Below are 22,928 nucleotides of genomic sequence, written 5' to 3'. Positions count from 1 at the left end.
GGGTGTTTGGATAAAACCTTTAAAATTATATTACTGTCTGCTTTAAGATGTTAAGGATCCCTAAGAACATACTTCACAACAGAGAGAGGTTTCCTAGTGCTTCTGGCTGAGGTTTTTCCTTTCTAGCCTCTGGTGTTTGCCACACTGAACCACTGGGGACTGTATTTGAATAGTGAAATCATCTTCAATGCTTATTACATCGGGGCAGCTAGGTGGTGCAGTAGATAGAGCACCAGCCCTGGAGTCAGGAGTTCCTGAGTTCAAATCCAGTCTCAGACACTTAACAATTACCTAGCTGTGTGGCCTTGGGCAAGCCACTTAAGCCCACTGCCTTGCAAAAAAAAATTTGCTTACATGATTTGGGATTAAAGACAGCATATTTCAATTAACAAACACTATAAAATGAACAAATTAAATATTTAGCACCCATTATGTGTAGGTATTATAGAATATGACCTAAAGTACAAGCCACAAAATGAAAATTATGGAATCAGAGGGTAATATAGTGGGAGAAATCTCAGAATTTGAGTCAGAAGTCTGGGTTCAGCTTATATTTCTGATGGTTGAGTGACCAGGAGCAAGTAAACACCCCTCTGGGTCTCAGTTTCCCCATCTGTGAAATAAGAAATTGGACTAAATAATCCTTAAAATTCATTTTAGTTCTAAACTCTTTGTCTCTGGGAAGGGGAAGATGTGTGTTTACAAATAGTAAATAGCAAATTACTTGCCCAAAGTGACAAACTTTTGGAATTAATGTAGTACACCTCTCTTCCATTTATCTTGATGTTTTAAAATGAATAATTAAATTCAATAAGGTATTTTTAAAAAGTATGAAATGCTCTCAAAATCTTTGGCAATATCTTGGATGTGGTATTCTATTGAATATTTGTTTACTTCTAAGGAAATACAAATTTGGATGATAAATAGTATCAGTGGTTTCCCTCTCCAGAGCATATGAGGAGAGATGAAATAGATATGGAAGAGATGAGATGGGGAAGAGAGCAAATCCACTCAAGGAAGACCCCAACTCTCATTTCAAATCACTGTGCAGATTGACCTGAACAAAGTTCATATAGCACTTCCCTCTCTAGTCTTAAACTCACAGCCTGTAAAGGATGAACCTGGTCAAGGTTGAGGACTGGTCATCCAACTTCACTGAGCCACTCATACTCTCTCAAGTAAAGTTATATAATATATTCTTCAAGAGGAGTGTTTGCAGGGCTAGTTAAACCAGGGATACATAGGCCTACAGTTCTAGGAATACTTTTCTTCCCAATGTAATTGGTTATTTTGGTTTCTCATGTTATATTGGTGATTCATTGGATTTTCACTCACCTAAAAAAAAGCCAGATATCCCTTTTATTCCTTTGCCCTAAAATTGAAATTTCTCTCTATATATTTAAGGAATTTAATATTATAAAATAAATGCAGTGAACAAAGAAGCTTATGGATCAGATTTTCCCCCATCTCAATTTAATATGTTATTCTAATTCTATTTAATCCTTAAAATTAAGCTTAAGACTTTTAAGTGGTATGGTAAAAACAGTTCTGTAAATGAATTCAAACAAACTCAGTTACTGAATTAAGCAATATAGCATATGAATATATCCTAGGGTTAGACAATTAACCATGTAAATTGAACTGAAAAGATAATTTTTCAAAAAGATAGCTTGTTTAAATCATAACCACATTGCCAGAGTCATCTGTACTTTTAAAAGTTTTCTGGACTGTTGTATATCAATAATACCAATCAAAAACAATCAGGTTTTCAGTATATTAGTCCTAAGAAATGAGGATAAAAGTAAATTTTATTTAGAAAAATATTAACTTTCTGCTTTCAATTATAAGGTAAGCTGCAGTAGAAAATATGTGAGGAGAACAAAGAAGCACAAACAATACACTATTAGATCTCACCCTCCATCTTATAAAACTTTGCATTATAATTTGGGAGGAAAAAGGGAGACTGGGCCAACGTACTATTACTAATACAGAGAATTTTCAGGGACAAATTCACCCTGCTAATGCAAATTGGCACCTGCTCTACTATTTATGATATTAGAGAATTCCCTGAGAAACTGAGAGGTTAAATATCCATTCAGGATCACTGAGCCAACAGGATAAGAGGTCAGACTTGATCTTTACCTTCATGACTCATCATTTTAGGATCTCTAATCATTTTGGTCTCTTATAAACATAATATTCTTCTAACCAAATAAACCATCTCAGTCCTTTACAGTCATTTACAAAATATTATTTCAAAAGTTCCTATTTATTCAAAAAAATTCATATTGCTCCAATCTTGAGCACATACCATAAACGCTATTCATAATTTTCCAAAATCTATAAATTGGAGACAGTGATGTTTGGACTACTTAGTCAACAGAGTTATTGTGAATAAAGTCCCCCATAAACCATTATTCATATTTTTGAGAGTAGAGTTGTTATAAATGTTCAGATATCAAGTTCACATATGTGAACTTGATACCTGAACATATATATTACATATATAACATATAAATTATATAGGTACAATGTCACCATGAAAATGAAAGATTAATCACTGAATTAAATTTAGCTTACCTTTTTTCATATCCATTTCTGATACAACAGTTGACCCAGGGGGACTTATTGTTGAAGAGGGAATCCAGTCTGGTAATTCACTGGGTGACTGAATAGACCAACTACTTCCTTCTGTTGTACTTGTAAATGACTGTGATTTATCACTATCCGGCATAGAAGTTAAAATATCATCAATGGGTACTTCAGACGTAAAAGGTTTATCTGATGACAAATCTTCCGACTTACTTATGTTTTTGTTCATTTGGTCTCCTCGGGAAGAAGGATATATGGTCCAGGAAGACATAGTCTGCTGGCTAGGATCCACTGTAGACAACACAGAGGAACCATTGTGAATCATATTAGTAGGAAGAATATTTGCTATTTGGATGCCATCATCAGTGACAAGCAAGTCACTTTCATTTGCATTAAAATAGTTTTTTCCTATTGAACCTGAAAAATAAAGACATAGAAAACCATGGTTACAATCATAAAAGAGGATTATGATTTTCCTTGTTAAATCACAGAGCATTTCACTCAATGACCACTACAGTCTTATTCCCAGAAACTTACTCTGCCCAAGCAAAAGTAAAATTGAAACTATGATTACTATTACGATTACCTATGCCTTCAAATTTTGCAAACATACTAGTCTCTCCATGAATGCTAAATTTGACCAGAAAAAAATAAGTTGCTAGTTCCTCTCACAGAAAAAGGCAGAGGAGAGTTCAAAATTGGAATTCCCCATTTATTTTTCTCCTGAAAAAACAGTAACTTCAGATTTGTCAATTTCATGGGCTTCACTATCTAAGTAAAAACAGACATACAAAAAATTATTATGAGGGCGGCTAGGTGGCACAGTGGATAAAGCACCGGCCCTGGAGTCAGGAGTACCTGAGTTCAAATGCCTCAGACACTTAATAATTACCTAGCTGTGTGGCCTTGGACAAGCCACTTAACCCCATTGCCTTGCAAAAACTAAAACAAAAACAAAAGCAACAACAACAAAAAGCTACTCTGATTTCATGATCACATTTCCTTAAGATAGAAAGTCTCCATCTACATTAGAGAGGCAATCTCCATCTACTTGAGACAGGTAATTGCTAAAATTCAGTATAAACATTTTACACATTGAAATTGGGAAACACTGTAAGTCACTTGCTTTGTTTTATTTTAGTTTGTTGTTGATTGACATAAAGCAAAGGAGAAAATACTAATATTTCAAATAAAACTTTAAAAAGAGGAGGAAAGAGTGAATGATAGTCTGATTATACAAAAATAGCTGCAAATATTGGAATACTGTGGTTTTTTTTAAAGGATAAAAATCATAAATAGCTAGAAGAGCAACAGAAAGGTGCATGGTGTCTATAAGCAGGCAGATAAATTATAAGTGAAAGTTAATACAAGATGCCTCATAAGTCATTATCAAAGATATATAGGACCAGAAAAGAAAGTGAACTTTGCACGTAGTAAGAATAACAGACAATGGATAAATAGCATGCATAGCTCATCAGGACATCAAAATAATGAGCAGAAAAGCCTCCAGTGAGTTGGATAGTCTCTCTCTGAGGAATTTTTGGAAATGTATGCACAAGAATAAAATTAGAGTAGAAGGTGTAAGAAGGTTAGGAGGATCTATGTGAGAGTCAAGATCAATCACACTGATGAAACAATGGAGTCACAAAAATCAGGTCTATCATACTTCCATGCTTTTCTTCCATTATGGTACCTAGGGGTATATTCTTCATATCGAACAATTTATCTGCCACCATCGTAAGTCATAATGGTAGCCTGACTCTTCCTTCATATTTCTCCTATTATTTTTTTATTGAATTTGATTTTTTTTCTGATTGTGATGGGGAGGGAGAAAAGATGGGGAGGAGGCAGAATTCAATTATCCAAGATCTGTTGGAAGGTTTTCTGCCAAAATTAGAGTAGTTAATTACCTTAAATAAAATTATTCCTCAAAAAGTAGTGGGACTTCCATTCTGGAAATGAGTAAACATTCAGTAGGGTGAAATGATGAGATCTTTTGTACTGGTGGAAGGGGGAGTATTTGAGGGGGAAAGGAAGGGAAAGGCACCATTCCATCTTAAAGGCATGATAAAGGAAAGAAAGGCTAACAATAGTTTAAGATACAACCTAAAACTTGGAAGAACAAATTTCAAAAGGTGCAGAGAGGAGAAATAGGATCTCATGGACCTAAATTCTATTCTTCCCCACCTCCTTCTTTAGGATTGCTTATGTCTTTGATGATTATTTATGTCTTTGAAACCCTAGAATCTCATTCAAAGTCTGGCCCATGATAATAGGTGCCTAATAAATGATTGTTAATTGAACTGATTTAGAGGAGGAAACAATGTAGGAGAAATGGGATGCTCTCAAGAACAAAATTCCAAGAACAGAGAGAAAAGCATTCTTGGGGGGAAGTTGTCTAAAAAGATTAAGGCTGTCCTGGAGTCAGTTCAAGCATGATGGAAGGAGCCAATTGTTCAAATTTTCACTGTGAGCAGATAGGATGATCAGAGGGGTGCCCTAGCACCAAATTTAGAGAGACATGATTTTCTCCCTTACTGTCTTCCATTTGTGACCTGAAAGAGGTCACAAATAACTGAACTACTGTTGTCAGGCATAAAAACAAAATCAGAGTACCTAAGACACTGACTTTCTCTTCTCTAAATAACTTGTTTAATGTTCTCTAACTTTCTGTCTTTCAGAATACCTAAGCTACTATTTTTTCCCCTTTCTCTTCTGTGTCCTAATATCCCAGCAAATCTTTGAAGGGAAAAGCCTTAACAAATTTGTTTCAATAAGGACACTACAGGCAACAAACACCCTTCAAGATTCTAATTCCAAAATTGTAATCCCATTAACCTTGATAGCAAGGCAAGTGAAAAACACAGGGACCTTGTAAAGTGGGAAGACCAGTGTCATTCTTTGTCTAAGCTCTCAAGCAAGGCTTAATCAAGGAACTGGCTGTTTCAAAAGGAACATTCTTAGTTATCTTTAGTGATATGTCAAAAACACTTCATCAAGAGGGAACTTAAATAGTAACTTGGGAGGGGTAGTGGTATCAAAAAAAACTTGGAGAATAGGGAGAAAAACTCAAGAGAAGGGGACTCAATTGTTACTAGTGCTGGCCCCATACCACTATTGTGCCTCGAGCCCACCTCCACTCTCTCATGAAAGGTTGACCACTGCCTACAAAGCCCAGACTTCTACTGCTAGGCAGATGGCCAACCACCCACCATATTTCCTATAGGGTCATAGAGACCAGATGCCATGTTTTCCCCAACCACCTGCTTTAAGAGAAAGAAAGAAAAATTAAGACAAAACTAGAATTTAAAAAAGAATATGTGGCATGACTTTATACTAAATAAATCATTGGTGATTAAAGAAAGGAAATGAATTGGAGGCAGCTAGGTGGTGCAGTGAATAGAGCACCAGTCCTGGAGTCAGGAGGACCTGAGTTCAAAAAAAGAAATGAATCAAGGAAAAGGCATTGATGATGACTTAATAATTTCACACATAAATTTGGCCAATGTAAGTCAATTATCATGTCACATTGTAAAAAGGTCCTAAAAACCTCTGCATAAGCAAATACTTGATTGATTGATTCTTCAAACAGAAAGATAATAATAGTATAGAACCTAAATTCATTTTAAAAATCTTAAAGAGACAGATGGTAAAAATATTATGAGCAAGATCAGCTCATAATATTTCATGAAGCAGTGTAAGAAAAAACAAGCTCAAAAAAAATTTGAGGAGAAACTTGGTTAAGCTAACTTATGCCAAGAGCATTTACAGAGTAAACTGGAAGCACAATGAATAGACAAAAGGTGGGGGGGAATCTACAACGATTTTTATTACATAATTTTCAGCATCAAATAGAATACAGGAACCATATTTAGATTCTAACATAACAATCTTAGTTGTTCTCAGGAAGACATGGAAATGACATTAAGGAAAGCAAAAGTGGGAAATACAGATAGACTAGTATATACTTAGGAAGCCTCTTTTGGAGGTTTAATTTTGAAGGAACTGAAGTATAGAATCTTGAGGTAACTAATGGAGGGGAAGAAACCAATGGAAGGAAGAAAATGTTAGACCTTATTGCTAGCCAAAAAAAAGTCAAGACTGTGAGTAAACTACTGATCCATTTATTTACTTTCCCACATACATATAATCTTATGACAAAAATCTACACATATTGAGTACAGTTTTAATAATAGTACTTGATGGGAATGATAGGCTTCCTCAAGAGATGTTGCATAGCATACCATTTCTTTACCATCACACAAATAACAAAAATATTCAGACAATATAAGATCTCATTCTTCTTTGTTTGCCAGTTATATAAAAGTACTTTATATAGTAAAGCAAAATACAACCTCAAAATTCTCTTCAAACAAGGCAGTTCTTTCACATATATATATAGACATACATACAATATATGTATGTATAGACACACAGATGCATATACACATATATGTAAAATTTTGTTAGATTAAAATAAAAAATATAACAAAGATAATAATCTTGTTTGATGGTCCACTAATCATTTACATGAAAGAAAACACAGAACAGAGAGAACTAACATAAGACCCAAGTCAAGGAGAGACTTCTCGGAGATGGTAAGCTTTTCCAGATGAGTCTACTGTTGAATGAATGATGGAACCCCAAGTGTATAAGAATGTCTATTATCCACTATATAATATGTAACTAACACATTCAGCCTAAAATTAAACAAAAGGAAGAAAGTGGACTAGATAGTCTTTCAGAAAAATTTTTAAACTAAAAAGAGTTTTTAGAAGACATTCCAGGTGAAGTTTGAAATGGCAACTATGGGAGAAGATGTATTAATCTTTTCACTCAAATGTGTTCATATTAAACAACTGCTTATAACTTGGAATGCAGACATCAAGTCTGGAAGTTTCTCTGCTCCAGGAACATTCAGCCTTACATATTTGCTCTTTTAGCAAGCCAGGACATATTCTTAAGGTCTTTCTATTTCAATTCAAAAGGGTTAAATGCCACCATCATTTTACTTCATATGTTTATCCTGCTGATCATCTAGAATTTTGATTGAAGACTTAATAAGCTCCTTCTCGAGACTCTTTCCCAGTGAACCTGGCCAGCAGGTTGACTAGGTTCAGAAGGTGCACTGAGTAGCTTAATATTGTATTAATTAACTAATTAACCTTAATTGATATCAATTCCTCCCAAATGGTTCCACACTCTCACTGATGTCAATCCCTTCTGTCTTGGCTCTGAGTTTTATCTGTTTCATTTTGTATGGGGGTGTACAGTACATGTGGCTCACTTAGGCCAGAAGGTCAAGAGGAATGCCATGAGCAGAAATCACAGCCTCAATATCCCTGATGATACATTTGTCTTGGAAGTAAAGATGATGTTAGGGACAATGGGTATGATATAGGTAAATAAAGCATTCAATATCCAGCACATGTAATTCATTAACAGTACAATTTAGCTATATCTCAGACAATGTACTTGGTTTTTTTAGCTTTCATTTATTTAAGGCAATAGGGTTAAGTGACTTGCCCAAGGTCACACAGCTAGGTAATTATTAAGTGTTTGAGGCAGGATTTGAACTCAGGTCCTCCTGACTCCAGGGCTGGTACCCTATCCATGTCCCCTTTAATGTATTTGTTTACCACCTTGTTAATCTCCCTTGTAATTTGTCTGTGTTTTCAGTCTTCTTTAGTTTTGTTAACTGTTAACTCTGGCCCATCATGGAAAGGATATCCTACCCTCCCTGGGACCTAGCATTGACAACATCCAAGCCATTCAGGGTCACATCCTAAATAATCTCTTTTTTATCAACATAGACTTCTGCCCAAATCTGCCTTGTCTCTTCATAGAACCATTGTTCACTTCTATGCATCACATCTCCAATCTCCACTTTACCTGCAAACTTTTGAAGATTCTGGGTTCCAGTTTCAAGTGTTTAGTTCCTTATGACATTTAAAGTCTTATAATTTGTTGACTGATGGGTTGGTCACATCCACCTCACATCAAGTTAACTCTGTGACATCACCTTAAAAAACTGCCTTGGTCTCCTTTATCCTCAGACCAACTGACATTCTGAAATTTTCCATCAGAATTAGGACAGAAGGGGACCTTACTACTTAATTCTTGAGGAATAACTAGATGACTCAGGGTTAACTCAGGGATGGTTAAGTAGGAAAGGAAGCAGGGTCACCATGCAAAAAGACCTTGAGAGAAAATTAGCTAAATGTGGGATTCAAGATGAGTAAATATAGTTCTATACTTGATTTTTAAAAGAATGATTTACAAGTATAAGGATGAGGAAGTGTGACTGCTAGCAGATCATGTAAAAATGATCTGTGGATTAATAGACTACAAGCTAAGAAAGAGTCAACACTGTAGTATAGCCAAGATAGCCAAGAAAGCTTATGTAATTAATACAATACTGAAGTAAAAGAAGCATAGTATCCAAGAACTTAGAAATATAGACCCACTGAACTCTTTCCTAGTCAAATTATGCCTAGCGTACTGTCTTCAACTCAGAGCATCTTATTTTAAACAATATAATGAAGAATTGAAGCTATCCAGAGAAGGACAGCCACGAAGATCTTTTGAGCTCATGCCATATGAGAATTAGTTGAAGGAACTAAAAATGTTTAGTCTGGAAAAGAAAAGACTCAGGAGGTACATAATGGCTATCTTCATATACATGGAGAAAAAAACAGACAAGTTGAAGATGGAATAGATCTGTACTGATTAGCCTGAGAAGGAAGAATTGGTAGCAGTATGGAGAAATGTTATATTGGAAAAGCATCCTAACAATTAGTGCCATCCAAAAATAGAAAAACTTCATGAAATAGTGGGACCTGACTTTTTGGAAAGTCTTAAAGCAAAAAACAAGATGACCACTTGTCAGGTGCATTGTATAGAGTATTACAATTCAGCTAAAGACTGAACTGTTCTGTCATTTCAGTCAGACCCAACTCTAATGCTGCCGTTTGGGATTTTCTTGGCAAAGACACTGGAGGCTTGCCATTTCCTTCTCCTGTTCATTTTACAGATGAGGAAACTGAAGCAAAGAGATATTCAGCTAGTATCTGAGACTAAATTTAAACTAAGTCTATCTGATTCCAGGTCCGCCTAATTTCAGACCCAGGACTCTATCCACTTAACCATCTAGATTAGACTTTAAGACTCCTTCCAATGCTGAAAAGTTCATAATGCTATGGATCATATCATATATAAGATGTATAAGATAATAACAATCATATAAAAATTTTTGAATAAATAATAGAGCCCCAAGTGTATAAAGAATGTCTATTATCCACTATATAATATGTAATTAACATATGCAGCCTAAAATTAAACAAAAGGAAGAAAGTGAACTAGATAGTCTTTCAGAAAAATTTTTAAACTAAAAAGAGTATTTAGAAGACATCCAGGTGAGGTTTCCTGTCAAGTATAATATAAATTCCAATTAGTCTATGAATTTAAAAATTAGATTCTCATTCTTGTCTTGAGATATTATTGTTTTTATTTCATTAAATTTTAGTTCATCTAAAGGTCAGAATTTCACAAGACTTAAATCAATTAACAAGATTAATACTTTGTTTCTCTAAAAATATGCTAATCACTCTTAAGTCTCACAAAACGAGTTTTATCTTTAGAAAACAATACTGTTTAAAACTTTGAGTAAGTCAATATATATTTTACTCAGAAGCCTTAAAAATTGAAAACAAATTTCATTTTTGGATCTAGCATTCTACAGCTCAATATGCTACTAAAAATAAATTAATGTGATATTGATCCATCTATCACAGTTCCCCAGTGGAATTTTATTCTAAAAATGTATACATGCAAATGCTTCTAATTGGATATCACTTGGCTAAGCAATCTCACATCACTTTAAAAATAAAAGAAACTAAAATAAAAAGTTTAATATTGGTCTATGGAAAAAATGCAACTATGGGTATTTGACATTTGCATAACATTATCTACAAATCAAAAGAGGAAAGCAGCTGCTTTCCAGCTAGAGAAGGTCAACAGATTCCTATGGTATAGGATTCTAAATAAAACTATGTTCAGTCACAATGGAAACATCAGTAAAATTCAGGTAACAAAATCCCCAAATTTCCCTGGACATAGTTAAGTATGGTATGTACAGTAAAAGTATATTTACTTATGTTTTATTTTCAAATGATCTGAAATTTTATCTAGAATTGACCTAAACACATGTATTATTTTTGCATAAGGACAACTAGAGATTAACTTAATATTGTTCCCATACACATCTCACCTCATATACATATATATATACACATATATGTATGTATATACAAATATATATGTACACACACATATATTTGTGTCTAGTGTAGCCCTCTCGAGGGCAGGGGGAAAGATATAAAAAGAAATTTACAAGATCATTTTATTGTATATTTGAGATGAATAGCAAATTGCGTATGATAAATTTGCAATATCATATACAATCATTTTATTGCAGTATGTTATGGAAATACTTATTTCATAAATTAAAAATGAAATTTAATAATTATTTTTAAAAATGAAACCCCCCTGTCAGAATTTTTGTCTTCCTTCAAGGCTCAATTCAGGGGACTACTCACTCTGTGAAGGCTCCCTAATTCCCCATCACTACCTCACCTCTCAAGTCACTAGTGTTCTGTCCTGCCTTGAATTATTTTGTATGATATTTCTGTATGTACTGGTATGTCCATCCCTCATCCCCATCCCTCCCTGCAGTGGAATGTAAGTTCCTTGAGGTAAAGGATTGCTTAAATTTTATTTTCGTAATCCCCAGTGCTTAGTACAGAATCTTAGAGTAAATATTGAATACATTTAATTTATTCCAGATTTAAGCACTCTTCTTTATACTTTTTAATTTTAAATTTTCTAGATAAAATGTTTTATATAATTGAAATATACAAGTTAAGCCATGGCATCACAGTCATCAAGAGTATCAACTGACCAACAGGGACAAGATTTTTCTATCCATCATCAAACCTGGACTTTTTTAAAGAGAAGAACTAAAAAAGAGATACAGAGAAAGGGACAGGAACCAGAGCCATGGTCACAGTAGAAATACAGAGGAGGTCCTAGCTGTGTTAATTGCAATTCACAACTCAAGATTTGAATGGTCAGCTTATACCCACAATGGATCTCTAAGGTCCTTTTAGGTGTTAGCAATTTTCATTTTAAATATTTGACCAGGTGGGCAGGCAGAGATACATTAGAACCTACATTTGTAGAGGAAACATCTCAAATCAACATGATCCTAGATCTTTTTCAATATTTGATTTTTCCAGATGAGGAAATAGGATCAGGAAGATTAAGTTACTTGCCAAGGACCAGACAACAAGTAAATTTAATTGTCAAACAGACCTTCTGACTATGTCTAGAGATCTATCTACTATCCCCTGATGCCTTGTCTGGGCTTTGCAAATAGTAATCTCTTTAGTTGAAAGAAAACATCATCTTTATTCCTTCACTGAACAATCATTTATTCACCACCTACTGTATAGCTTCAGTACTGAGCTTAACAGGTAAAAAGATTTTAAAACCTGGATTCAATAGTTTGTTTTTTTAAAGCAACTATTCACAGCTGGTCTTCCATTATAACTTTCATAATAGCACAAAATTAGAACACAAGAAAAGGATAAACACTCACTGTACAATGAACTATACCCATGCTGTGAACTATTAACACAAAAGAAGAGTGATTAATCTTTTAATATCCCCATTTTTAATGCCATCTTTTTTAAATAGTGAAAAACAAGTCAAAAGTATTTTAGGTAATACAGAATTAATCATCAAGATTGTACTACAAGTAGTAAAAAGGTTTCTAATTACTTTGGCTAGCAGCCAGATTCTGGCTGCTATTATCACCATTTCATGGAGAGAAGGGTCCAGTGAAAATATCACATTATATATTTATAAGATACTGGGAAGATTATAAGAGAAATGGGCAAGGAAAGTTGTCTTTTTAATAAATACTCAAGTCAAACAAATGAAAAAAACTTTTTTCTCCACTAGCTTTAATTTCCCTAAAAAAAAATTCCAACTACTAGCCCAGCACATTAAAAAAAAACCAGTTCCTAGATAAAATAACTTCCGAAGATGTGCAATAAGATCTACACATGACTTAGTTACTTTAAAAGTTAGGGTAGAACTTTTACTACTGAAAATTTCTTTGAAGTAGAGAAAATCAGGAAATAAAATCTATGAATGATCAATTATTTGTAATACTTTATTTAAAATTATATTTGCCGGAATTTCTTTAGAAATGCTAATAATGTTTTTATTGAATGGAATATATTTAAATTTAGGCTTAGTATCTGGAATATTTTGATAAAAATTTATTATGCATTAGTCCAAATTTTCCTTTGTGATAAGTTTAGACTAAATAGAAGCTTTTCCTACTTTGACATTCCTTTATAAGTTTTACAATTCAAATATTTAAATAGGGTTAGAAATAAAAATCTTTTAAATAAGGAAAATCATAAGACAATCAGTTAAACTTCCATATTTCAAGAGGAGGGAAGGATAAAATTTGAATATGAACAATAACTTTTACTTCTGAAATACTTCAGTAAAAACAGATCCTTCTTGTTGATAAGTTAATACTGATTATAAAATCAAATTAAAGCTGAGATAATTAAAAACCTAGTGAACTTTTTAAAATGCATTCAAATTCACATGTTCTTTAATAGGTTTTAAGAGTACTCTCTTAAACTTTTAATTATTTATTTTCCTGTCCTGACATTTTATAATGAACATAACTGTAAGGCACATGAGATTTTTTATTTTGGAACTCTTGATTTGTTGGGGATCCCCCTCTACTACAGATCAAATCTGTAAGAAATAGAAAGATGAATATTACAACTACTCCAAAATAAATTTATCTTTCTGTTGCATGATTCTACAAGTAACTGAATGCAGTGAGCTTCATGAGGTGGAAATTGTTTTACTTTAATAGTCAAGTACATGATAAAAAAATACATTAAAAATAGTTACTATTCAAAAGGACTTAACGATATATGGCAAAGAATCTAATTGCAGATCCATTAAAAATGAACTTCATACTTCCTAGCTTTAAATCACTCCCTAGGACCAAATTAGGGGCTTATAGAGACACACATTAGAGCATTAGATTGCTATAATGGCACAATTACCTACAATAATAATAAATTTACAAGTTATAAAGTTTTCCCACTACAGATCAGAGGAACAATTGGGACAAGAACTTAACTACTCATTTTCTAATTTTCAGTCCCTGAACCACATTGAGGCTCTAAATTTTGATGAGTGAAATCTGCATACAGTGAAATACCACAAACTTCAGCTAGAAAATAGAATAAAAATGCTTTCACAAAAATTTAAATGAAGATATTAATTTCCCTCTTTATTACTGGGAATCTACATTGTGTGCTAGGCTAAACCTGAACTAGAAACCACCTCCCTAAAGACTGACTCTCCGTTCAGACTAACTAAATCTACTTTGTATAGAAGACTTAATATGTATGAATGGGTATACATATGTGTATATATATACATATATATGTATATATATATATACATATATATGAATCTAGCCCCTTATGGGAAAAGGAGCTCCTTTCTTTTATTATAGTTTTCTCCAGTTGAAAAGAGAAATTAAAGGATAATGGGAGATAGATGCCAGTCAGGTAGGGGAAACCTCAGAACTTTGTAACTCACATTGGGGAACAATGTGGACCACAAACTGGCATGAGCAACATATTGCAAGGAAAACTAACCTAAGCTGAAAATAATCATAAGCAGGGCGGCTAGGTTGCACAGTGGATAGAGCACTGGCCCTGGAGTCAGGAGTACCTGAGTTCAAATCCAAACTCAGACATTTATTACCTAGCTATGTGGCCTTGGGCAAGCCACTTAACCCCATTTGCCCTGCAAAAACCTAAAAAGAAAAAAAGAAAAAGAAAATAAGCATAAGCAATTGGAGTTTCATCTGAGTCATCTGCCTAGACATATTTATTTTATTTTGTTTTCCTTAGTATTGTTGCTATTTGTACCTAGGAAATTTATCTGGTCTCCTTTTCACTGTCTCTTCTGTGGCATCACTTAGGTTAGCTTCTTGTTCTGTTTAAATTGTACTTATTTGATGTATGTATGCATTTTTAATAATGGGTTTTATCCCTTCACAAAGATAGTCTGGTTTGTATTACATTCTAAGAAAATATTTTCTATAAAGAATTAGGGAAGGATGAAGGGAACCTATCCTAGACTTAACTGGGAGCATTTATTGAAGCTTGCTTATTCCCTTTCCCTGTTTCTTGTATTTACCACAGAAGGGCTTTTTCATATAATAAACTCACATCTGTAACTGATTGTGTCCTTTCTATAATCTTATTAAAAATAGTATAGTATTCCTTTTTTAAGTAGAGAAAGGTTAAATTAACATATAATATTGGGATTGTTGTGCTTATTCTAGAAGAGGGCCAGGACTTCAGGAAGGTAATGTCATGACTTGCAAGGGAATTGGTCTTAAGGGAAGGCTGTGTAAAGTCAACAAATAACCTAACTCTCTCTTCCAAAGCCTTCTGAATCTAGTGGCAAGATAAAAGAACAGGACTAATGAAGAGGATGCAGTGGCAGACCCTGACCTTTTTAGGTTAAGGTCTTTCCCAGGTCTCAGTTTAACTGAGGAATACTCATTCAGTAACTAGACTGACCAATTAGTAAAGGGCCAGGTTCAATAGGAAAAATTTATACCAGAATACTGTCATTATAATTAGAGACTGGACCTAGAAGAGATTATATTTTTCTCCTAGTCCAACTTTACTTACAGATAAGGAAACTGAAGCCCAAGGAGTTTAATTATCATGCCCCCAAACCATACAGATAGAGGAATTGCTAGGATAAGAATAAGATTGTAGAGGTGAAATAAAATCAGATTTTGGAAGACTTAAAATTTGATCTCTTTCCTCTGTGTGGCAAGGAACTTTTAGAAAACTTTATGCAAAAGGACAAAATGCTTAATTTGGTGTTTTAGGAAATTTGATATAGATGTGCTTTATGGCATCATGTCTCAATAATGACACAAAAATGAAAGAACATTTTTGGTAGCAATATTAAAACAGATTGTGAATTTTCTGGCCATGCAAAAAGACACTTTTTCAAAGTCCTAATGAAATTCCTTGTGGTCTCCGATTTAAAATCTTTTTAAAAAATCAATGGTTCCAAAATAATGTTTTGTGGGAAAATAGAAAGGATCTTTCAGAGTTCATACAATACTAATTAGAGCATGACTGAATTTCTGCAATTCTAAAATCTATAGAAGACAAACTGGAAAAGCCACAGTCTTCTAATGGAGTTACTAAGGAAACAATTACATTCAAGGGTCATATCTTGTTCAACTAGCAACCAGAAAGTTGTCTAGGAGGTGGAATGTTTCTCTCTTATTTGAGAGAAATTAGAACTTGTGATTGCTGCAGGGAGAAAGAAATGTAATGAGATATAAGGATGCTCTACATGGTCAGAATCTACACAGTCTCTTCTTTCTTTGACATGTGGAAAGGGAGGGGGAATTCCACTGGAAGAGGGAATAGCAAGTCCTTTTATCATGACAAACATGGATCATTTCTTTAGTTAAAAGGATAATAGTGAAAATCTAGAAAATGAATTTATAATCATAAAATTTAGTCAGCTAGTTTGATTACAAAGAAAGAAGAGAACCAAATTGTTGCAATTTAATGAGAATTCACAAAAATTTAAAATGAAATAAAGCAAATCAATAGAAACTATTTAGTCCAATTATTTGCCAACAAAACTAAAAACTTAGATGAAATGGATGAATAGTTACAAAAATAAAGTAAGCAAGCCACAAATGAATGCCCAAATAAAAAAGTCCCGAGAGCAGATGAGTGGATTACATAACTATATAAGTAAATAATATGAAACATTCTAAGAACTGTTAACTACAATATTACATTAACTTAACAGAAACAGGAAAAAGAAGGGATACTTTAAAAAAATCTTTCTATGATGTAAATACACTTTTAATACCTGAACAAGGGAGAAACAAAGAAGAAAAAGAAAATTCAAGGCTCAAAATAGTTTTTGGTTTTTGTTTTAAATGTAGTCTGGGCTACCAAAATTAATTTCTCAAGTAATGCTTTTAAATAATTGAAAGAAATGCTGAATCTCTGTTGTAAATTAGCAAAAAATAAAAAGCAATTTTTCCCAACCACAATTTTTCTAACTTAGCTTTGTAAACTTTTTTCTTTGGTCTTAGAAATACTTACCAACAAAGGTAAGCAGGATCACCAGTAAGAGAATGAGGGCACATATACATGGAATCAATACCAGCAACAAAAGACGAAGGTATTTGGCAGATGCCAACTTTTGAGAACAACCTCCACCCATGTTATTTTCATCAACTCCCAAGACCTATAACAAAAATAACAAACAAGAGTTTTAATATTCTGAAGCAACTCAACAAGTTCCATATATTTTTAAATAATATTGTCTACAAGTATAAACTAGTTCATAAGACTTAGAGGGAGGATGAACATTAAAATTTCTCTAGGCTACAGGTTTGATCAAGGCCAGTAACTTTTTAATATTTCAATAGTGTTTTTCTATATAAATGATTTCATTTACAGATGTGAAAGCTGAAATATGGAGTGGCTAAATGCCTAGCCAATAATCAATCACACAAGAAGCAAAAGAGACAAGATTCAAACCTAGGTCTTCTAACAAATAGATCAATCAACAAGCATTTGTTAAATGTTACTTTGTGTTAAATGTAATAAAAAGGTAACAGTGAAACAAATATTGCCTTAAGAAGTCTACATTCTATTGGAGCAAACATTTATATATTATATATCATATATCATATAGTATATATCACATATTATATACTATATACTATACACTATATGTTATACACTATATATTATATAGTATACATATGTATATGTATATATATATATATATATATATATATTTATATACACACACACATACATACATATACACCATCTCCACCAAGTAACTCTGGCAGGCTTAGTCTTGAAAAGCCATTCAATTGAATGAGTAGTCATTCTATATTCACTGAAGCAGAGACCAAGTGGGAGTGTTCATACAACTCATTCTGCCTCTCCTCCATTGGGTGTCTAGGTTTCTTTAATGGTCCCTCCCTTCAGAAATGGGATCTCCCCTTTTAGCTAGAGCTTTCTGGCAAAAAAGAAAACAGCCATCACCTTAGTTATTATTTAACCCACTTATTCCGGGTATATATGTTCCTAAAAACTTCTCTCTTTCCCCATCAAATAAGCTATCAGATCTCAACAGTTGGCCTTTAAATACCCTGCAATGTTCATTTGAATTTTACAGGGAGAATTCTCAGTACTTTAAAGCTACTCTCTCAAAACAGAGTTTTGTGCTCCCTCTGTTCCCAGTTTCACTATAAACATTAAAGTTAAGAGAATTGGCATAGATTCTAATGACCACATGGATTTTAATAAACATATATTGAGAAAAAATGGAAAATAATATAATTTACAGAAATAACAGTTTTAAAACAGCCGTACTCTATTGCCGCAAAGGGAGAGATCGGATAAGAGCAGCCTGGTTGGTTTTCTTTCCATTTAGTTATCCATTAGGGAATGGGTAAAACAAAAGAGCGAGGTAGGCAATAAGCAAGATGTTCTCCACAGACAAGAAGGCACAAGGGGGAAAGTCAACGCAAGTCATCCTAACCAGTGTTCTATTTCTGCATTTCAGATGGTGCTGGGTCTGGATTCTGTCTCTAGTTAGTCAGTGTTGGCATCTGTTACTGGGGAGCAGTGATGCCTGACAGTACTCAGTTTAAGCCACTTTGGAAGAATTTGGCATATAAATTCTAGTTGGGACATTAGTCTGTCTCCAGACTCCACCACTCATTTAGAATTTGGGTCAAACAAACAAGCAAAAAGAACATAAATGTCCCATAGATATCAACTCAACATATCCAAAATTGATCTCATTACCTTTCCCCTCAAATTCCCCCTCTTCCCAACTCCATCTTGAATCTAATCCCATCCATGTGCTTCAAACCTTGACTGACACCACCTCCTTCCTTCTCATCTCCCCTCAGACTGGAGGATTGGAGAGTGGAGTACCAAATTACCTTCTTTAATAGAGGGGGGAAAAACTGGACTTTGGGACTCGCCTCTCTCTTCATTTGCTACTCTTATCAGCTTTCATTTCCATGGAACAAGATGCCCCATACCAGGGTGTCTTCTTCCCCAGCTTTCCTAAATCCTTTTATGTTGTTGTTCCCCCCTCCCCATTCAATTATAAGCCCCTTGATGTGAGAATCTGCATTTCTTTTTAATAACTATGCCCTCAGTGCCTGATATGCTTTTATGTTGTTGTTCCCCCCATTCAATTATAAGTCCCTTGATGTCAGAAACTGCTTTTTTTTAATAACTATGTCCCCAGTCCTTCGCACAGTACCTGATATGCATTTAATCAGAGTTTATTGGATTGGCCTTGTTTTTACCTAAGGTCCAACCATTCCCAAAACCCTTCAAATCTGCAACTTAGGTGTCAACCTGGAGTCCTCAGTCTCATCCTGCCACTCCATAATCTGCTTTGAAATTCTACCTTCAATAATACTGATTTTGATTCTACTTTCTACTGGTTCTACTTTCAGAGCATCTCTTCTTTCTTTCCTGACACAACCATGCAACAAGCTTTTATTACCTCTCCCTCCTCACTTCTACCTCTTGACTTCCATAACCAGATCCAGGTGAAATTCTGTCATCTTCAAGTAACTTCTCCCAGTCCTCCTTAATGCTAGTGTCTTCCCTCTGATACTTTTCTTCCAATTTATCCTCTGTGTGTATATGTGTATGTTTGCACATAGTTGTTTCATATAATTTTCCCCATAGGCTAAGAAGTTTTCAAGAGAAAGACTGTTTTGTCTTTATGATTCTTCATGACCCAGCAAACTATTTTATCTATAAGGTGTCCTTGGCAAAGACACTGGAGTGGTTTGCTATTTCTTTCTCCAGCAGATTAAAACAAACAGAGGTTAAGTCACTTTCCCAGGGTCACACAACTAGTGACTGAATTTGAACACAGGTCTTTTTGACATTAAAGCTCAGTAGGTGTTCAATCCATTCAGCCATACAGTAGTATTTAATAATTGCTTGCTGACTTGATTTGACTCTGAGAAGATTACCTTTGGGTCATGTATGAAAGCCTTTAGTAATGAAGGATGACATGTCTGTCCACAGGCAGCTACAGCCCCATCTCTCTCTTTTCTCTGTCTATACCTTTTATTTGGAATGGGGTGGCTAGGTGGCACAGTGGATAAAGCACTGGCCCTGGAGTCAGGAGTACCTGGGTTCAAATCCAGTCTCAGGCACTTAATAATTACCTAGCTGTGTGACCTTGGGCAAGTCACTTAACCCCACTTGCCTTGCAAAAACCTAAAAAAAAGAATATATACAATGTAAGCATAATGTATCTTGGTGGGAAGGAGTGAGACAAATAGGAAGAAAGATCAGGAAAAAGTCTCATAAAGACAGGACTTGAACTGAGCTTTGAAGGAAACTAGGAATTTAAGGCAAAATGAAGAGATAGTTCTTTGCAGATATGAGGGATAGTCTGTGTGAAGACTTGAAGATGGGAGATTCAGTTTTCTTTCTACCACAACAGGCTATTTTATAATAGCAATGTTCCAAAAATACTTGATAATACATTTAAAACATGTTAAGGCATGAACTGATATGGGATAGCTCATAAATATGATCTCTATATTTCTTCAGACCTATCCATGTACTATCTCTCCATTTCTTCAGGTCTATCCATGTACTATATTACTAAGTCATTTCTCAGGAATAGGTAACTTATACCTAGTACAATATGTTTATGATCTCATCTCTCAGTTACTCACAAATTATCTGTTTTGTATAGTTTCTTTGGAGATTGAGCAGCAGCTAATGCAGAAAGTCAAAATTATATGACTATTGTTTGAATTATCTGTGGCTTTTCACTTTCAATAAAGTGGATAATAATGATCTATTTATAATCTCTAGGTTATTTTTCTCTCATAAATGGGTTATCAATGCTGTGACAAACTCCCTTTTTCTTCCAGGACTAAATATATAAGAAGAGAAAATGGGTAGTCAACTGAAAGCAACAGGAAGCTTGTTATTCCTCAGTATGAACAATTTCTAAAAAAAGTATATTTTCTCTAAGTAAACATAATAACCTGGCATTGAAAAACCTAAGACCCAAGCTTTTGGGACAAGATCTCATTATTTGACAAAAACAGCTGGAAAATCTGGAAAACAGCATACAGAAACTAGGTATAGATCAACTTCTTACATCATGTATTAAGAAGAGTTCAAAATGGACACAAAATTTAGATATAGTTATAACAAATTAGGGGAGCATGAAATAGTTTACCTTTCAGATCTATGAATAAAGGAAGAATGTGAACAAACAAGATAGATTTATGATATGCAAAATGAATAATTTTGATTATATTAAAAAGGGTTTCCACAAAGTCAATGCAAATAAGATTAGAAGGAAAGCAGAAAGTTGAGAAATAATTTTTACAGCCAGTGTCTCTGATAAAGGCCTCATTTGACAAATAGAAAGAGAACTGAGTCAAATTTATAAGAATACAAGTCATTCCCCAATTGATAAATGGTCAAAAGCAGGTTTTAGAAGAAATCAAAGCTAGCTATAGTCATATAAAAAAGTACTCTAAATCACTATTGATTAGAAAGTGCAAATTAAAACAACTCTCAGGTACAGCATTTGTTTATCTAGTTCCTATAAGTAAGAGCAGAAGAAAAAAATTTAACTCAACAATTAATTACATGAAAATTTCCAGGACTACATTTTTTTCTAATCTAAGAGAAAAAATAGTGTGCTTACAGTAATTCTTCTATGTGCATAATTAAACTTTGCTCAAGTGGAATTCTCAGAATATTCTGATTGACTTTTTAATTAACTTTAATTTGAATCTCCTTTAAAAGAACATGCTTTTTTGTCTTAATAAGAATATAATGAACACATTGATTTTTCCTTAGATACCTGGGGATCTTGAAGTGCTTTAAGATCATCATTCTGATCATCAGTGATAATAAACAATTCTGAAGGTATAAATAATGGGAATTAGGAATGATTATGCATTGAACTCTGGATATATTCTAAAAGATTTCTATGTAGCATTTTTTAAAAAAGTAAAACTTGAGAGAGAGAAAAAAATTCTCAGATTTACAGAATCCCAGAGAAGGAAAAGGTTTGGTGCAGTAGAAAAGGGAGTTATACTGGAATCAGAGGACGTGGGTTCAAATCATATCTCTGCTACTAAAGGAATGATCACTTAACTTCTCCAGACTTCAGTTTCCTCAGTGAGAAAGAAAGTAGAAGGTAGTCCATGACTTTTGAAGGCCACTCCTTTGGATCTAAGATTTTAGTGGGCTTTTTACATCTATTCCAAAATATTTTTAAGATTCTTTGTCTCTATCCCAGTAAATTAATCATTTCTATTAATTGAGAATTTTATTGTACAATTTTTCTGTCTACAACTCTACTGTATCAGAATAATGATAGAGCTGTATAGGTATACTTCTATTCCACCATTTACAAAGTCCAACTCCAACATTCTTTTTCCTCTACCAATAGTAACCAAAAAGAAAGGAATAAAGTAGGATTGTATAAGGAAACATTATGGTTGACCCATGGGGACAGAAGGATTATTTCAGAACTTTCTAAATCAAAAATAGGAAATATTCAACTCTAATGAAGCACTACCCCTATCCAACCATATGAGTGAGCCATGAAAACTGACACTTCTCAGAAACAAAAAAGATCTCCATTTTATTAAATGTAGTGGAAAAGGATACAGTCACAAAGGGTTTATGGAAAGACTATGTTATAAATGGCTATAATCCAACCACTAATGGTCCAGAGAGTTTGGAAATCAGTTTTCATTCAGTCTAAGTTAATTGTGCTTTGGTTTGTGAACTCAGTAATCATCATAGTCCCATTTCTGTCCTATCCCAAGATTTCTTGGACTATCTGTTACTCACATTCAAACAAAGCAGGAAAGGTTCAACAAAACAGAGTTCTGAATTCCCAATTCCACAGAAGGCAAAATGAAAGAGAAATTAAAGTAAACAAAGCTTTCAACATTTAAAGAGCAAAGCAACAATTATGTGTTACTTCACCCTGGAAATAATGCAATAACCTAATTGCTCTCCTTGGATCCAGTCTCCATCTTCTTTCAATCTAGTTTTCATTCAGCTTCCAGGTTAATCTTAGTTGAAATATTTCTCATTATGTCACTTCTCAAAAAA

General features: G+C 33.9%; 1 protein-coding gene and 1 pseudogene across 2 annotated transcripts in view; both read right to left on the bottom strand.

Moving 5' to 3' along the window:
* The window catches only part of CORIN (corin, serine peptidase), a 211,302-nt gene that overhangs the window by 152,353 nt on the left and 36,021 nt on the right, over window positions 1-22,928 (bottom strand). For both annotated transcript variants that reach the window (XM_074229502.1, XM_074229503.1), the window contains exons 2-3: window positions 16,866-17,010; window positions 2,581-3,009 (exon numbers count right to left, since the gene is read on the bottom strand). In XM_074229502.1, the coding sequence (XP_074085603.1) occupies window positions 2,581-3,009; window positions 16,866-17,010 (574 nt within the window). The remainder of the gene's footprint in view (window positions 1-2,580; window positions 3,010-16,865; window positions 17,011-22,928) is intronic.
* Window positions 7,859-12,271, bottom strand: LOC141517151 (ruvB-like 1 pseudogene; annotated as a pseudogene).

This window comes from Macrotis lagotis, chromosome 3, assembly GCF_037893015.1.
Source record: "Macrotis lagotis isolate mMagLag1 chromosome 3, bilby.v1.9.chrom.fasta, whole genome shotgun sequence".
Taxonomy (NCBI): domain Eukaryota; kingdom Metazoa; phylum Chordata; class Mammalia; order Peramelemorphia; family Peramelidae; genus Macrotis; species Macrotis lagotis.
This window is presented reverse-complemented; position numbering and strand designations above follow the sequence as displayed.